Source organism: Synchiropus splendidus, chromosome 5 (genome assembly GCF_027744825.2).
Source record: "Synchiropus splendidus isolate RoL2022-P1 chromosome 5, RoL_Sspl_1.0, whole genome shotgun sequence".
NCBI lineage: Eukaryota > Metazoa > Chordata > Actinopteri > Syngnathiformes > Callionymidae > Synchiropus > Synchiropus splendidus.
In genome coordinates, this window is record NC_071338.1 from 18,155,942 (window position 1) to 18,170,276 (window position 14,335).

A 14,335-nucleotide genomic window follows, 5' to 3' on the forward strand; every position below is an offset into this window, starting at 1 on the left:
ATTCATGTTTGCCTTGCCTCAGTTCTTTAAGCCACTGCTGTATGCTGGTTCTCTACACCGATTCTCATACAGCAGCACAGCTCACGCTCAGTAACTGACATTCAAATGCCTTTATAATACATTTGAACAGCACAGACACTGATAAATACTAATTCAAAACATTTTCAGCTGTAGACCGTAGCGTTGTAGAACTGGAGACCAGCCTCAGTCTCAAGTCGGGTCTCTGACCTGACGGCAGCTGTTGGCAGAGGCATGCGGCAGGTTTTCTTCTGACCAATAACAGCAGAGTGGGCGCTTCCAGGGAGAATGAGATTTCAGCTCCAGCATGGAGAAAAGGCGTTTTTTTTTAAGGGGCCAGGGTTTATGCATATTTTATAATGTACATGCATAAGGGCAAAACAGAAGCATATCGTGGTTTTCAATTGGGGTCCAATATGATCCTAGATCCATAGTACAGCACACTCCTCTTTAGTAACCTTGTGCTTTAAAGAAAAGAGGCAAAAGGAGAGCCAGTATCAACACAGTGATGTAAACATCATTTGCTAAATTTCACTGTTGAGTTTGCTCATGAACACTTTACTGCATCTCACGTCTTGATTCCAACATTGGCCTCTGTCTCTGAACAGACTAGTTTATCTGTGTTCAGCTCTGTCTTGACTACTACAGGAGCGCGAGCTAAAGAAGAAAATGACTTAGGCCCCAAGTCCTTCAATTTGTGTTTATTTGATGTCCATTAATTCACGTGACTGACAGAGCCAGGGTCACTCGGGTCTTTCCCCCTCACAGGAACAAGGATTAAAAAACTATTCTTTTTCAACAAGTCAAGAACATAAAACCTTAGAATAGTCTGTAAAAGACAGGCATTTCCTATACGACACTTCCTTTTAATAAATATGACGACTTGAGTGAGAGAAACTAACAAGGAGGCAGAAAGCGGACGGCATGTAGTCCGGTGACGGCAGGACCTTTAAGGCCATTTGAGGAGAATGGCAACTTAAGCTGACGCAGATTCAAACTGCGGAGCCCGTGGCAGGTGGCAGCAGTGAGGAAAACAAAAAACAAAAAAACAAACAAAATCAGCGTGCAAAAAGGCCACTGCAGACAAACTAAGATGGACACAAACATGAACTGAGAACAGTAAATTATTGCTAAAAAGGTAAGTATGAGGTGCTTTAGGGAGGTTCAGCTCTGAATCGTTCTGGGATCTGCAACTAACATATGGATCACAGGCTCATTACAGCTTCTAGCCTACATGGTGAAATTCACTCGGTGCAATGTCTGGTGATACAAAGAGGATGCAAACCAGTTCATCGTGACAAAACTTTCATCACAACCTCTACTGCTTATGACTGGTGTGAGTCCTGTGGCACATTTCCCAGAGAAATGAAACGTGTGTAGAAGCCCAGGAGTTATATTCGTATTTTGACTGAAGGGTGGGGGGAACAGACCCAAAGAAAACTTGAAATGTATGCGACGTAAACACGTGAGTTAAAACAAGTGATATGCTGAGGGACTAAACGTGGAGTTTCAGTTGCGCCCCGCCCCACAGTGGTTCTCAGTTCAGTTTATAAAATGTCCATGTACAGGAAGAAAAAGTTCCTTGAATTTCCACTCTCATAAGAAAAACAGCAAGATTAAAATCTAAATTAAAATCTGCTTCCAAATATAACATTCTTGTTGTTACACCCTAGTACACATGCATATATGTAAAATACATCACTGAGAATAATATTCTTTAACTATTGCATTTGTATATTTCCTTGTGTATGTACAATATTTTATGTGTACAGACATTAAAAATGTCGCTCTCTAATACTGTGAGAACATTTGTACAAAGTGTGGATGCGTGGCAGCAGCTGTCGGGTCGGTGAGGTCAGAGAGGTGGCGCTCATGCGTGCGGTCGCGCTATGAGCTTCAAAGATGGCTGATGATGTTCACTTGCTGATCAGCTATGCTTTGCAGTTTTGTCAAAGCCTGAAAAGAATGTAGGATAGTTTAGGAACAAAAATAAATGTGTGGACTGTCTGGTGTGGTCTAATGAGGATGGAGCAGAAACCAAAGGAACTATAGCGGATATGTGGGGGAAAAAAAGAAAAAGAATGAAAAAAAAAAAAAAGTCTGAAGTGGCAGCAGTGGTGGCCTGGCTGTTCAACTGTGAGCTCACAGTTGTAGCTTCTACAGCAGGTCAAGAGTAGAGGCGTGGAAAGTGTTGGAAAGCTTTCACACTCAGCTAAATCCTTCAGTATGGCTTCACCAACATCCAGGAGAAACAGATACTCAGGGGACATTGCGTATATCCTGCAACACGGACGTGACACTAAAGTCGCCTTGACTGCTTGAGCTTTCCTTAAAAGGGGGTGAAGTCCACGGGGTACATGACAGGGAGCCAGTTCTCACTGAATATGGCACAGTGGTTCCATTTCAGGTGTCGCATGAGCTGGGAAGAAGCAGAGAGACATAATTGTGACATGATTAATGAGTGCCTGGAGAAACCCGGAACCTCACAACGCTTTTGTATCTGTCCTCTTCAATCATTGCTTCAAATTGAAACTTACAATATACAAACAACTTTTGCATGAATGATGTGTCCTGAAACGTGAATAAAAAACTAGATCGCTGCCTCCATTAGTGAGTGAGGAGCCAGGTCATCCATGAGGGACTCAGAATAGAACTGCCAGTTTAGGTGGATTGGGCATCTGTAGTGTGCCCGGGGTGTCCAGTTAAGAAAAGGCCAGACAGACATGACACACCAGTAATATCACTGTTTTTGTGTGGACATCTTTACATGAGCTGGGTCTATGAGTCATTTGCCAGAGAGGATGGGTAACAGGACGACTCACTCCCTACCTACTTTTATGTGCTAAAATGGTATTATATCTATTGAATATCTTGATCAACTGTCCAAGAATTGGAAAAAGAAAATCTCAATACTTCAGCACATGAGGTAGTGTCAGACCAGTGACCGAAACATAACAGATGTTAAGTCAAGTTTCCCAACCTGGATGCAGTTCTTCATGTTTTCTTTGCTGGGTTTCTCCTCCATCATCTTGGAGGCAAATTTTAAGGCTCGCCCATGCATCTCTTTCACCAGAGCGTGTTTGTATGAAAACATCAACACCTGAACAGAGAGGAGGAGAAGGATGTGAATTACCTTTATGAGTTTAAAAAAATAAAACACGTTCATCACATTCTCTCTTCATCAGATGCACAGCACAAATACAACACCAAAATAAGTGAAAAAAAACCCCGAAATAGTCTTTTAAAAATTAGTTAGCTGTTGCACACTTCTTCAGGAGATATGCTCATGAAAACATACCTTTGAATCTGTTAGCTCTGCCCACTTCTGCACCTCCCAGAATGTGTCAGTCAAAGCTTTGGCCACACCATGCAGACCATCTCCAGAACTGCTGGCCACAAATTCTCCAACATCTTCTGGCTGCGACTCTTCTGTAGCCACCGCACCGCCGTCCTGAGCACCAGCAGGCAGCAGGAGCTGGTCAGCGAGAGCACAGCCTTTTCGACACAAGGCATCCAGCAAGGAAGACTTCTGCTTCTCCATGTCACTACAATGCAAGTCGAGACTCATTTTACAACGCGCAAAAGCTAATTCATGCTACAAACGCAACACAATAGAAACTACAACTTTCAAGTCAGAAGTGTCTACGACCCACCTCTTGATGGAGGCTGCATCTGGTCGGGGGTCAGTCTTCATGCTTAGGTAAACAGCCAGTGCAGTCTGGTCAATTTGAGAAATGACGCAGTCCGCAGCAGAAACCACATCACTCAGGCGTTTCAGACGCTCCTGCAACAAATGCAGATGAAGCAACCAGTTGCAGTACAATTCAAAATAGGGTTTGTCTCAAGAACACCACTGACCTTTTCAGAGTCCAGTTGATGTAATCGCTGCACATGCAGGGGAAGATAATCTGGGTAGCTCTCCTTTAGTTCATTATAGATGGAGCTGGAGTCCACCCTGAAGAACAAGAAAAAAAAAAGTGCTTAAAAAAAGAGCGAGCGACGAAAAACAGACAAGGGCAAGGATGTAAACAGCGGCTCACTTGGTCATCCACTGGATCTTCATGTCTCTCATGGCCTCTGCGAACTCATCCTTCACATCTTTTTCCTTCTCCCCATCCTTGTCCTTCTCTTTTCCTCCGTTCTTGGACTTGTTGGGAGCAGGAATTAAGTGGTACACGACTGGAACAACATCCTGCAGAGGCGACACAGAAGGGTGAACCTGAATTACGGGTTCAACGATTCTTCAAATATCCCTTTGGATAAAATAACTAAATGAAATGTAACATAACCAAACCGAAAGAATTTTGTTCAATACTGGTTCGTATATGAGGAACACGTCAAAGTAGCAATGCTTTTCCACTGACCACCAGATTGCTAATAAAATCCAAATATTAATAACTAAAAACGGTGAAAGGACATTCAATGAGGCAACACAATTAAAATCAATACCTCACAACATCAGAAAAAGAAAAGCTTGTCAGAGAGTTTTGGAGTACTCTGCTCTCTGTTGCAATTTTTAGCTTATTCCAGTACCTTTTTAAACTTTCCTTGTCGTTTTGCAGAGGCCTGCCCCTGGTGGTCAGAATAACACACACAGTAAGGGAGAGACAAACACACACCAAATGTCTAGTGGAAAGAAAAGCCTTTTCGATTTCTAAAGGTCTCCGTCAGCAAAAGTTGATTAATAAGCATTTATTACTTTTTTATTACTTCTAAATTATTTGTAAAAGCCAAGGATTGTGTGTCTAATTATGTGGCATTGTTTTTGGCAGTCAACGAAACAGAAAAGAATGAAAAATGGGGCATTTAGAATCTCTGGAGACACTGGACCATCTGTGGGTGACAAGACAATGTTTGGACAATCCTGGCAGTGGTTTCATTCGCCCTGCATCCAAGTTGGTAAGCAGCCTAAAAACACATTATTGATCAAGGATCTCCAAAATTCACACTAAAGAGAACTGTGACTGTTTTGAAAATAAAGTTGGTCTTGCTCGCACATCCAGATACCATCACAAGTTAACCAGCTAATTTTGAAGTTGGTGATGAATAATCCCAGACATCAGCTAAGTGATTTATATAAACGAGTCAGTAAATAAATAGTTGTATTTGATTTCAAACACTGCTAATATAATATTGAGCTACCTGAATGACAACAGGCACTGAGTTAACATATATAACAACACATTTCCACTCACTGCTTTTTTGCCGAACTCGCTCTTCGGGCAAACCAGAGAACCTGAGAGGTAACATCCTGGGCTCGTTCCTTTAGGAATCCTATAAAGGAAGAACAACAAATATGAAATTAGGACTGTGTTATACACGAAGGATAAAATGTTTAGGAATGGAGGTAAAAATAATTCTGTTTACTTGTCATCAGGCAGAGATGTGACGTAGAAGTGCTGCGAAGTACCCGGCGACAGCGTGACAGAGTTGGCTTTCTTCTTGGCCATGAGTGCGGCCCGGTGCGACTCGTACACGTCGAGGCTCAGGGTGGTGGACAGACGATGGGAAACCACAAAAGGGAGGTCTTTGAGCCGCTCGAGCTCGGTGGACTGCTCGTGGCGAACCTGTAGCCGCACAGTGTAATCACCCTTCTCCAGCTTCAGAGAATACTGAAAAAGAAATGGCACAGCTCACATCCAACTCAATCTGAGGCAAACAGAATGAAAAGTCATTTGACAGGATTGTATATGACAGTGATGTACCTGGTGTGGGTAAGCATCTCCTGAGCCCAGTAGTCTCTTGTTCTGATCAAACAGCATCCAGAGCTGGCTGTCAAACTCTGACTCGTACAGCAGCTCACACAGCATCGGACAGCTGGGGGTCACTTCTCCACTTTTGGGCTATTATGAGAGACCAGTTGGTTCATTTACAATTTACATTCACAAGTAGGTTCAAGTGTGATGCTTTGACCGTACCTGGTGAAAACTGTAAGAAAGAATAATCTCATAGAGTTGTCTGTTGTTTGGGAGAACATCCCTCATCCCCAAAGGCTTAATCTTGGAACTTAAAGGCCTAAAAAGGAAGAGATGACTTTATAGGACAGCACTGAAGTAAATGCCACATGAAGACCTCAGAATCCGATCAGCAGTGCAGTTTATACGTTTTTCAAGATAAAAAGTGTTTCAATCTGGAATTTACCTTAGGGGCTGTACCCAGGACTTCAGGGTTATAGCAGGGGAGACCTCCTCGTATCTCAGAGGAGATGACACCTCAAAACTTGTCACTCCTTCTGAAGCATGCTAGAGAAAGACACAAAGATGCTGATGGTGAGAGGCAGTAGATAACAAAACGAAACTACTACATTTACTCTGAGAGTGGCTTACTACGTGCAAGGGGGAAGGAGAAGTGTGGAGTCCATGGAAGGAGATGCTGTAGTCCACAGTCACATCACCAAGACTTGCCCACCAGCGTGCAATGCAAAGCTCCACTATCTTACCGGACTGCATGAAAGCAAAAACAAAAGAGAAAAAAAATACTAAGGATTAGACCTCTTGATACAAAAAGTTGAAATGTAAAAGACAATAATATCTCTGTGTACTTCGGTGGTCATCATGACATTGGTGCAAGAACTGCAATGCTTTTGCAAATGTTTATCAGGAAACGTTGCACTCAGAGGTTACATGGTCATGTAAAGAAAAGACAGCACAGATGTCAATAGTGAAGATGAGAGTTGAAAGAATTGGATAAATTGATAAATGCTGAAAAGGTAAAACCATTTAGACTTTTAGGCAACAAAATAAATTAACAGATAAATACAGGGACAAAATGAAATAGTCATACCAGAACAGGAAAAGCTTCAGTTAGCGACCCTCTTTCCAACAATGAGGAAAACTTGTAGAACTCATTGGCCCTGTAAGCTCTCTGTTTGACCAGGTGTACCGCATGTAATACAAACTTTGATGACACATCTCCAGAGTGAGAGGTCAGTGTGATCTCTGTGGGATAAAAAAACATTGATAAACACTAAAGAAGACAAAGCAACTAGAGGCTTAAATTTCATATTTGCACATGTCATAACACGGTTATTGCAATAGGAAATACTAAATGTTTATACCAGTTACAGGTTTACATCCACGTAATATTTCATATGTTGGTGAGTATAAATAAGACTTGATTTAAAAAGTCTGTGTTAAAAGTGACAATTTAGTTTGACAGCACCAAGTCACATCTGAAGTTGCCTTTGTGAGTTATCTCCAAGTACATTTACCTGCCCAAGAGGCTCCCTGTGGAACTGTAATGAAGTGGCGTTTGATCTGTCCAGGCCGGAAATGAATGTCTTTGAAACACAACTCTGGATTACGGCCATCAGGTACTCTTAAAAAAATAGAACAACCGAGAGAAAACTGAGTAAAGATATTGGAAGGCAGTCTAAACGTATCAAGGAACCTACTTGGAAGGAATAATAACTGTAATTGGGACCCTGAAGAGTGGGCCACACGCAGGTGCTGCTGTATCATAACCCCACACCTGCAGGATATTTCACTTCTATTAGTCAATGATGTTGGTATAAGCAGCGGGACTTTTGGTCACTAATGCACTTACCTCTGTGTAGTGCACACCTTCCCTCAGGCCCAATGGATCAATTCTGACATTAAAATGCCGGCACTGGTTCATCAGCTCTAAATGGGAGGGACACTGGACCCAGGTGGGACTGCACGTGAGAGCCAAATGCAACTGCAAGGAGATTCGCTCAGAGTTTCCTGTCAGGGAAGCAAGCAATAATAAGTACCCTGTAAATAGTGAGCTCAAACAGAAGATGAAAGATTACAACATAATCTACCAGTGTTTTCTGGAAAAATGGGTTCAATTCCTACTCCATGATCAGAAGGGGTGAGTATTTGGGTTGGGTCCCTGAGGTAGATGCCTCTCTGTGATCCAACAGTTACAGAGAAACCAAGGTGGCTTGTGGGTAAAGAGGCATGTTGGATGAGGTAGTCTAATGCTCTGTCCACCTGGCAGAATATAAGACAAAATTAAGACAATGCATAAAATTATTAAATATCAATGCATAAACATGTGCTGAGGCAGGAATATTTGCAATACCTGGATGATGCCATGTCCTTGTGCAAACACCTCAATGTCTTCAACCTTCAGTGCTGTGTTTTCAAGTGCTCTCCTGACTGCAGGAACTGAAGGAGGAATCCCATTTTGCTTCAATCCTGACACCAACAAAATCAAGGATTAGTAAGAGATCAAGACGAAACACATCTTCTCAGTGTTGCAGTACACACCTGAGAGGATAAGCGCAATGCCTCCACATGCATTCGGAGATGACATAGATGTGCCATTCATCAGCTGGGTGCCGCGAAGTGTCCAGTTGGGCACAGAAGCAATGGCACCACCCGGAGCACTGATGCTGACCCCCAGCGCACCGTCTGTACTGGGGCCTCTCGACGACCAAGTGTACTGGTTGGGAGGAAGTTTCTCTCTTAAAGAGTACTCTGCCACCATCATGTCAGGGGTGACGTAGGCCCCAACACCTGAGCACAACACAAACTGTCACATGTTGAATTTATAAGTCTGCAGGCAAAGTTTTGTCAACACCAACCTATGACGCTGTTAGTGGTTCCGCCTGGGCAGCCAACAGTTGAGAGGCAGGGACCATTGTTACCTGCACTGGAAACAAATATGACATTGTGCTTCTGTACAGCCTCAGTGATCACTTCACAAATCCTCCTGAAAAAAAGCAAAAATATTCACATTTAACACAAAACCTAAACATACGTCCAATATCACCTTTTACCACGGAACTTACCCAGAATTGGGCCAGTGGGTAGCTTCCCCATAGCTGTAGTTAACCAGGTCACATTTGTGGTTTATCACTTCAATCATCTTTGGGTAAAAAAATATGTTTTAGAGATTCAGCAGAGATTTCAAACAGAAATTCTAATAAGGCTACTGATGAACATACCGCACGGATGAGTCCTGTGCCTGTTTCCATCGTGCTTAGACGTGTGTCTCCAATTTTTAAAGCAAGAATTTGGGCACCAGGAGCAACTCCATTACGCTCAGGTTCCTCTGGGAAGTAACCCGCAGCAATACTAGCCACGTGCGTCCCATGGGCTCCTTTTAATGACACACAGTCAAGTCAGGGCATCTCGACACTACACACACACTACTTAAATGAAAATAGCATTTGCTTTTTCGGCTCATGTACCTCCACTGGTAACAATGCACAGGGTGTTTCCATCATCATAAATATTTACAGAGTAATTGAGCATCTCAGCATTTCCTAATGTTGCATATTCTTGCACTTCTCTGTAGGAGGTTAGCACTTTGCACTTGGACAAGTCTCCACACTCTGATGTGTCAACGACAGCCCTGAAAAACGGAAGGAAAGAAGACAAGTGTCAGAACTGGATAGGCAATTGGAAGGGATAAAAGGTTTCTGCTGACCTCCATGTGACGCCGTCATGCCAAAGTACACAGTCAAATACCGGACCAGGATCACTGTACTTCTTTTCCAGAGAAGCCAGCAGCTCTGACTGACATTGGAGCTCTTCCTTTTGCAGTTTCTCTGCCTGAAAACAGAAATAGAGAGCCAAATCAGATAAGACAGAAACAAGATAAACAATAGAAGAGGTGAAACATGACTCATAGCTGTACCAAAAATATTCAACTATGGATTGTATTCTCAAGCAAAGTCAAGGCTGCCTTTTACACATAGCTGGAACCCTAAATATATTTTTAAAAAAATATGGAAGAGAAAACCAAAAAGGAGAGAAAAGAAAAAAAAACAGTTTATGTGCAGCGTCCCTACATTTATTAAAACACAAAATCATTTTCTGTGCCACAGCCTATGGTTAGGGACATTTCTACTTATATATCATGTCTGTAATACGTAACAGGACTGTACCCTTAGGACTACTTCTGTGCCTCAATGTTATATTATATTTAGTGTTTTGGTCGTGGGGTTTTTCTTCAGTCCTAAATGAGACAGAGTCCATTTCATTTTCATTGTTCTTGTTTCATTTTGTTTATTATAATATATTAGCATTACAATAGTGGTTAATTGATTGAGACAGAGCTACACACAAGTTTGTTTTGCGGTTTTTGTGAGGACATTGCCATGTTTTCCCCCATCGCCTCACCCTTAACTTAACCATCCAAAACAACTTTGACTGATGTTTTAACCCTCTAAACCTTGTGAGGACAGGACAAATCTCAACCATTCCAACTCGTGGTACGTGCTACACAGCAATTTGTGAAAAGAGACTTGAATCAAATGAGAGGAAATTTCACCTGTGAGGGTGTGGGATGCAAAAGATCAAACTCCTCTGTTCTGCGGCAGACCTCAGCCAGCGCTGCTCTGTGTGCAGGGTCCCACAATTTCTCTTTTCTTTCTTTCTGTAAGCAGTTGAAAACAGCACTGTTTAAATAAAACTGCAAGTTTCCAAGAAAATGTGTAACTATAAATACATTTTTATAACAGGGTTGATCTCACCTGTATTCTCTCTTTCAGAGCCTTGGGGAAGAACTCATAACCATTTTTAACTCCAATGCGAAACTTCCCAGATGGATTGTCCCAGCTAGGAGGGATCTGGATGATAGATTTCATAGGTCAGCATTATCCTTGCTTTGATATGTGACCATCTTAGCATCATTTCAAGCATCGGCGATAAAACATATTAAACTAGTCACAAACCTTGAGTACTCTCCCAGAAAGACCATTGATAATGCCATCTTTCGGTTCCACCTCTGTGGTCATGTTCACATCACCGCTGCCAGTGGTATCAATAATGTCAACAATCTTCGGCTTCCCATCGGTTGTGACCTGAGGACAAAGACAGGTAAGAAATATAGTCTGAATAGAAACACTCATTTTAGACAGCATGTTGATTGGCAAACACGTGCATCACAACACCACCAAAAAAAATCATTGTTGATCGGGAAAAATTAAAAAGATATAGAGTACAATGAAAACTTTTGGGCATCAAAAGAACAAATTTAAAACAATGTTTCTGTTTCTTGCGACTCATGTCGTGCATGTAATAAGTGTAATCAACTGAAAAGGGCAAATGATGTCTGACTATTAAACTAAATGTGGGAAAATAGAACACAGTTGTAGCCTCTCGACTCAAGTTTGCAAAAATGCCATCGATCTAGTGTATTTCCTGAACTCCTGTACTTTAAAGTTTACAGAAAAGTCAGGTGAGGTGCCGCAGGTATCAGCCCAGATGCTACATCTGTTGCCACTGCGACCACAACTTGAACATGTGGAAGATACATCAAATTTATTGGTATCGAAGTCCGATTTTGCCCTGGCATTTTTGAGCTGAAGATCAGCCATACATCTGTGTTGACGTGTTTGATGAGTAGCAAAATACAGCTAGAAAAACATCACCATACATTCATTTTAATTATTTTTTACCATTTAATATCAACAAACATAGACACTGACATGTTGGATCGACAACACGTTCACTGACTTTGAATAACATCAGGTCAATGCCAAAACAAACCAAAAAAGCCGAGTCGCGTTAAAACAAAGGCAGGAGTAACTTACAGGATAACGTCATTTGAAATAGCCACTTATGTCTAACAGTCTAGCGTATAACCGCCATAACATGTTGGCAGTGCAAAATGGATTGCAGGACCTTAAAAGCGGGAATGACAGAGAAATAAATCTTCGGGGAGAAGAAGATGGCTAAGATAGCTACATGCTAACAAGCCTAACGTTGGCAGGGTCTCGCTTTAAAAAGAAAATGACAGCGAAAGAAAACGATACTGTATCACTTCATGAGTTCATTCATGTGACAGCGAAATAAAATATTCTAGTTTTGATGCCCCGCAGAGTGTATCTGCGGAAACTACGGGCGCTACTGTAAGAGGGAATGAGTCAGGCCTTTAGCTTGAGCTAACAAGTAGCCTTCCAGTAGTTCGCCGAGTACCTGCATGCCGGGGGCCCCGGGGTCCACGCCGGTATCCAGGATAGCGATGAGCACCCCACGGCCATCGTGTTCTGGGAACCTGGTGAGGTAAGATGCGGCGCCGGTCTCTTTCTTGGGCAGAAGTCCATGGAAAGGGAAGGGTTCCTCGGTGGTGTGTGCAGCCATGACTAGATGAGGAAAACAAAGCAACGAAATGAGGAAGAAAGGAAACACAGTGGGAGAGACACAACTGGGAAGAGGGGAAGGAGGAGTGGAGCATCACCCTGTTGCTGAGGAACATCCGATGAGGGGCTCCCGGAACAACTCAATGGAACCGTATACTTTAGGCTGAATTCATTTGTCAGCCATTCTTTTTATGTGAGCGATGACGTTTAAAAAATTACTTTAAAGGAAACCTGATGTGTTTGATTCCTTTCATGTCGACACTTTATGTTACATTAAGCGCAAATAATGACATATTTTGCGCGTAAAAGCGCATTAAGGAAGCATCACAACACAAAAAGAGGACGTGAGAACGCACGTCAAGTATTTTAAGTCGAAGTTCAAAAGTCACCGCTAATCCACATCTAGTAAACAACTGTACTTAATGTATAAAAAGACAAGTTAAAGTTATATCCGAAACTTCTTTAGGTTGTTTAACCAATGAAGACAAGTTATTTTCCCCAACTGAAAGACTTAACTACTGAGGCAGTTGTTAAAAGTGTAATACAGTCACGTCATTTTCTTTGCATTAATTCACGGGTGACATTTGCGATTCATGAACGCGTTCTTGTGACTTTGCTTAACTCTAACTAAATTATCCACTAGATGGCGTTGTTTGTTCAGAACTAAAATGGCGGCTCACTGACGCTTCTTTACCTTATGTATTATTTTCTTTTCCCATTTATTTAAAACTAATCCGAATCATAAAATTTTCTGTTGAGGATGACTTGAACTGTACAGTGCAATTCAGCAAAGTTGTGTATCTCATATATATATATATATATATATATATATATATATATATATATATATATATATATATATATATATATATATATATATATATATATGGTCGTGTGGACATGATCAAAATATTTCCATAGTAGAGTTAATACCAGTATGACAAAGACTGGTATTATGCATATGTGTTGTTTTTATTTTAAGCCCCCACTGAGGTTAACAGAATATTGGTGGAGATTAAAAATGATTAACAAGAAAATCTCGATAACCATCTGTGAGACCCAGACACCCTCTTTAGGTGGGAGATTGCTCAAAAAAGTCACAGCAGGGAGTAGAGAGAGAGAGCGAATACATTTATTTTGGGTGTGCCAACGCCCTGAAACCTACTCCTCGCGTGTGGTCAGTCAACATCAACAGTCAACATCCTTTCAACAATATGCATAGAATTAACACCTGTCAACAACTTCCTCTTTCTGATTTGCCTTGGAAATGTCATGTAAATATATTTATATGTACAGTATGCATGCATTGTTTGTCTTTGAACGTATACTTTACTGTTTTTTTCCCCTGAGAATAAGGCCCACCTCTTACAACACTAGGGTACCACGTTCTCTGTCATAAAATGTAAATCCTCCATCATGAGCAGTTACACCACAGGCGTGTGGTTTACAGGGCGTAGTCACCTCTCATACATGGTACTGTGTTTCACAAATATCTCTCCTTGTACACACTGAACTAAGAATTTGTTCATGTTGTTTCAATTCCACTCTATTGGAAATGACACTTAAGCTTTTCAGATGAGTTTAAACTATTTATTTTCCGTGATGAAACTGTTATATTCAATCACCTTGTGAACTAATTAAACCTTGAGATTCCAAACCTTAGGTGACGTCAAAGCTAAATATACTAAAACAGTGTGACAAGAGAACTGTTGTGGCCTGTCAGGGTTTTTAATATCAGTCCTGCTTCTATTTAGGAGGCTTTCACAAGTTAGTGGAAGTGATGACACACGGGCTACTTAGCTGAAAAGCTGTTCTAAAGGAGTCTTGCCTAATCCGAACATCCACACACTGCTTTTACTGGTGGTGGGGTGACTCCACCAACAGCTCTGTCGGGTCACACGAGGTCCTCCAATCAGTGTTTTGCTATTGTGGGCGGTTGTAGACTAAAAATGGTGTTGGCCACCAACCATAGTCCGGATGCATAATAACCGAGTGCCTCTCACCTGAATCAAAGGGAGAGCCACTGGGTCCATCCGTGGCATCCCAGCTTGGAATCAGGCCAAGCATTTTTTGCTCACATCCATCTGTTCAGTGCAGACCAAGATCTGAGGCGTTAAATCTAACCAAACCTTGGACTCTCTTCACACTGCTGGGCTGTTATGTGACCATTTTCGTTCTAGAGAACTTTTTTCTGTGGCCACACTGGCTTTGCTCCCAGAATGGTGTGCCACGTGGAACTCATGTCGAGAACTAGAACAA

General features: G+C 41.8%; 1 protein-coding gene across 3 annotated transcripts; it reads right to left on the reverse strand.

Moving 5' to 3' along the window:
• Window positions 1–671: 671 nt before the first annotated feature.
• On the reverse strand, window positions 672–12,294 carry tpp2 (tripeptidyl peptidase 2). Of its 3 annotated transcripts, XM_053866269.1 has the most exons (30): window positions 12,175–12,294; window positions 11,913–12,079; window positions 10,667–10,795; window positions 10,466–10,561; window positions 10,264–10,368; window positions 9,418–9,542; window positions 9,179–9,342; window positions 8,933–9,087; window positions 8,777–8,853; window positions 8,570–8,697; window positions 8,253–8,501; window positions 8,065–8,180; window positions 7,802–7,973; window positions 7,564–7,721; window positions 7,412–7,488; window positions 7,229–7,335; window positions 6,802–6,956; window positions 6,345–6,461; window positions 6,160–6,260; window positions 5,937–6,033; window positions 5,724–5,861; window positions 5,386–5,630; window positions 5,214–5,292; window positions 4,552–4,590; window positions 4,059–4,210; window positions 3,877–3,973; window positions 3,672–3,802; window positions 3,317–3,563; window positions 2,999–3,118; window positions 674–2,437 (listed from the first exon to the last, which is right to left on the reverse strand). In XM_053866269.1, exons 2-30 carry the CDS (start codon window positions 12,075–12,077, stop codon window positions 2,348–2,350), a joined length of 3,831 nt encoding a protein of 1,276 aa, XP_053722244.1. In that variant the 5' UTR covers window positions 12,078–12,079; window positions 12,175–12,294; the 3' UTR covers window positions 674–2,347. The 3 variants fall into 3 exon arrangements, with proteins under 3 accessions (XP_053722245.1, XP_053722244.1, XP_053722247.1); XM_053866270.1 differs by lacking the exon at window positions 12,175–12,294 and having other exon boundaries at window positions 672–2,437; window positions 11,913–12,163; XM_053866272.1 differs by lacking the exon at window positions 4,552–4,590 and having other exon boundaries at window positions 678–2,437.
• Between the last annotated feature and the right edge of the window lie 2,041 nt (window positions 12,295–14,335).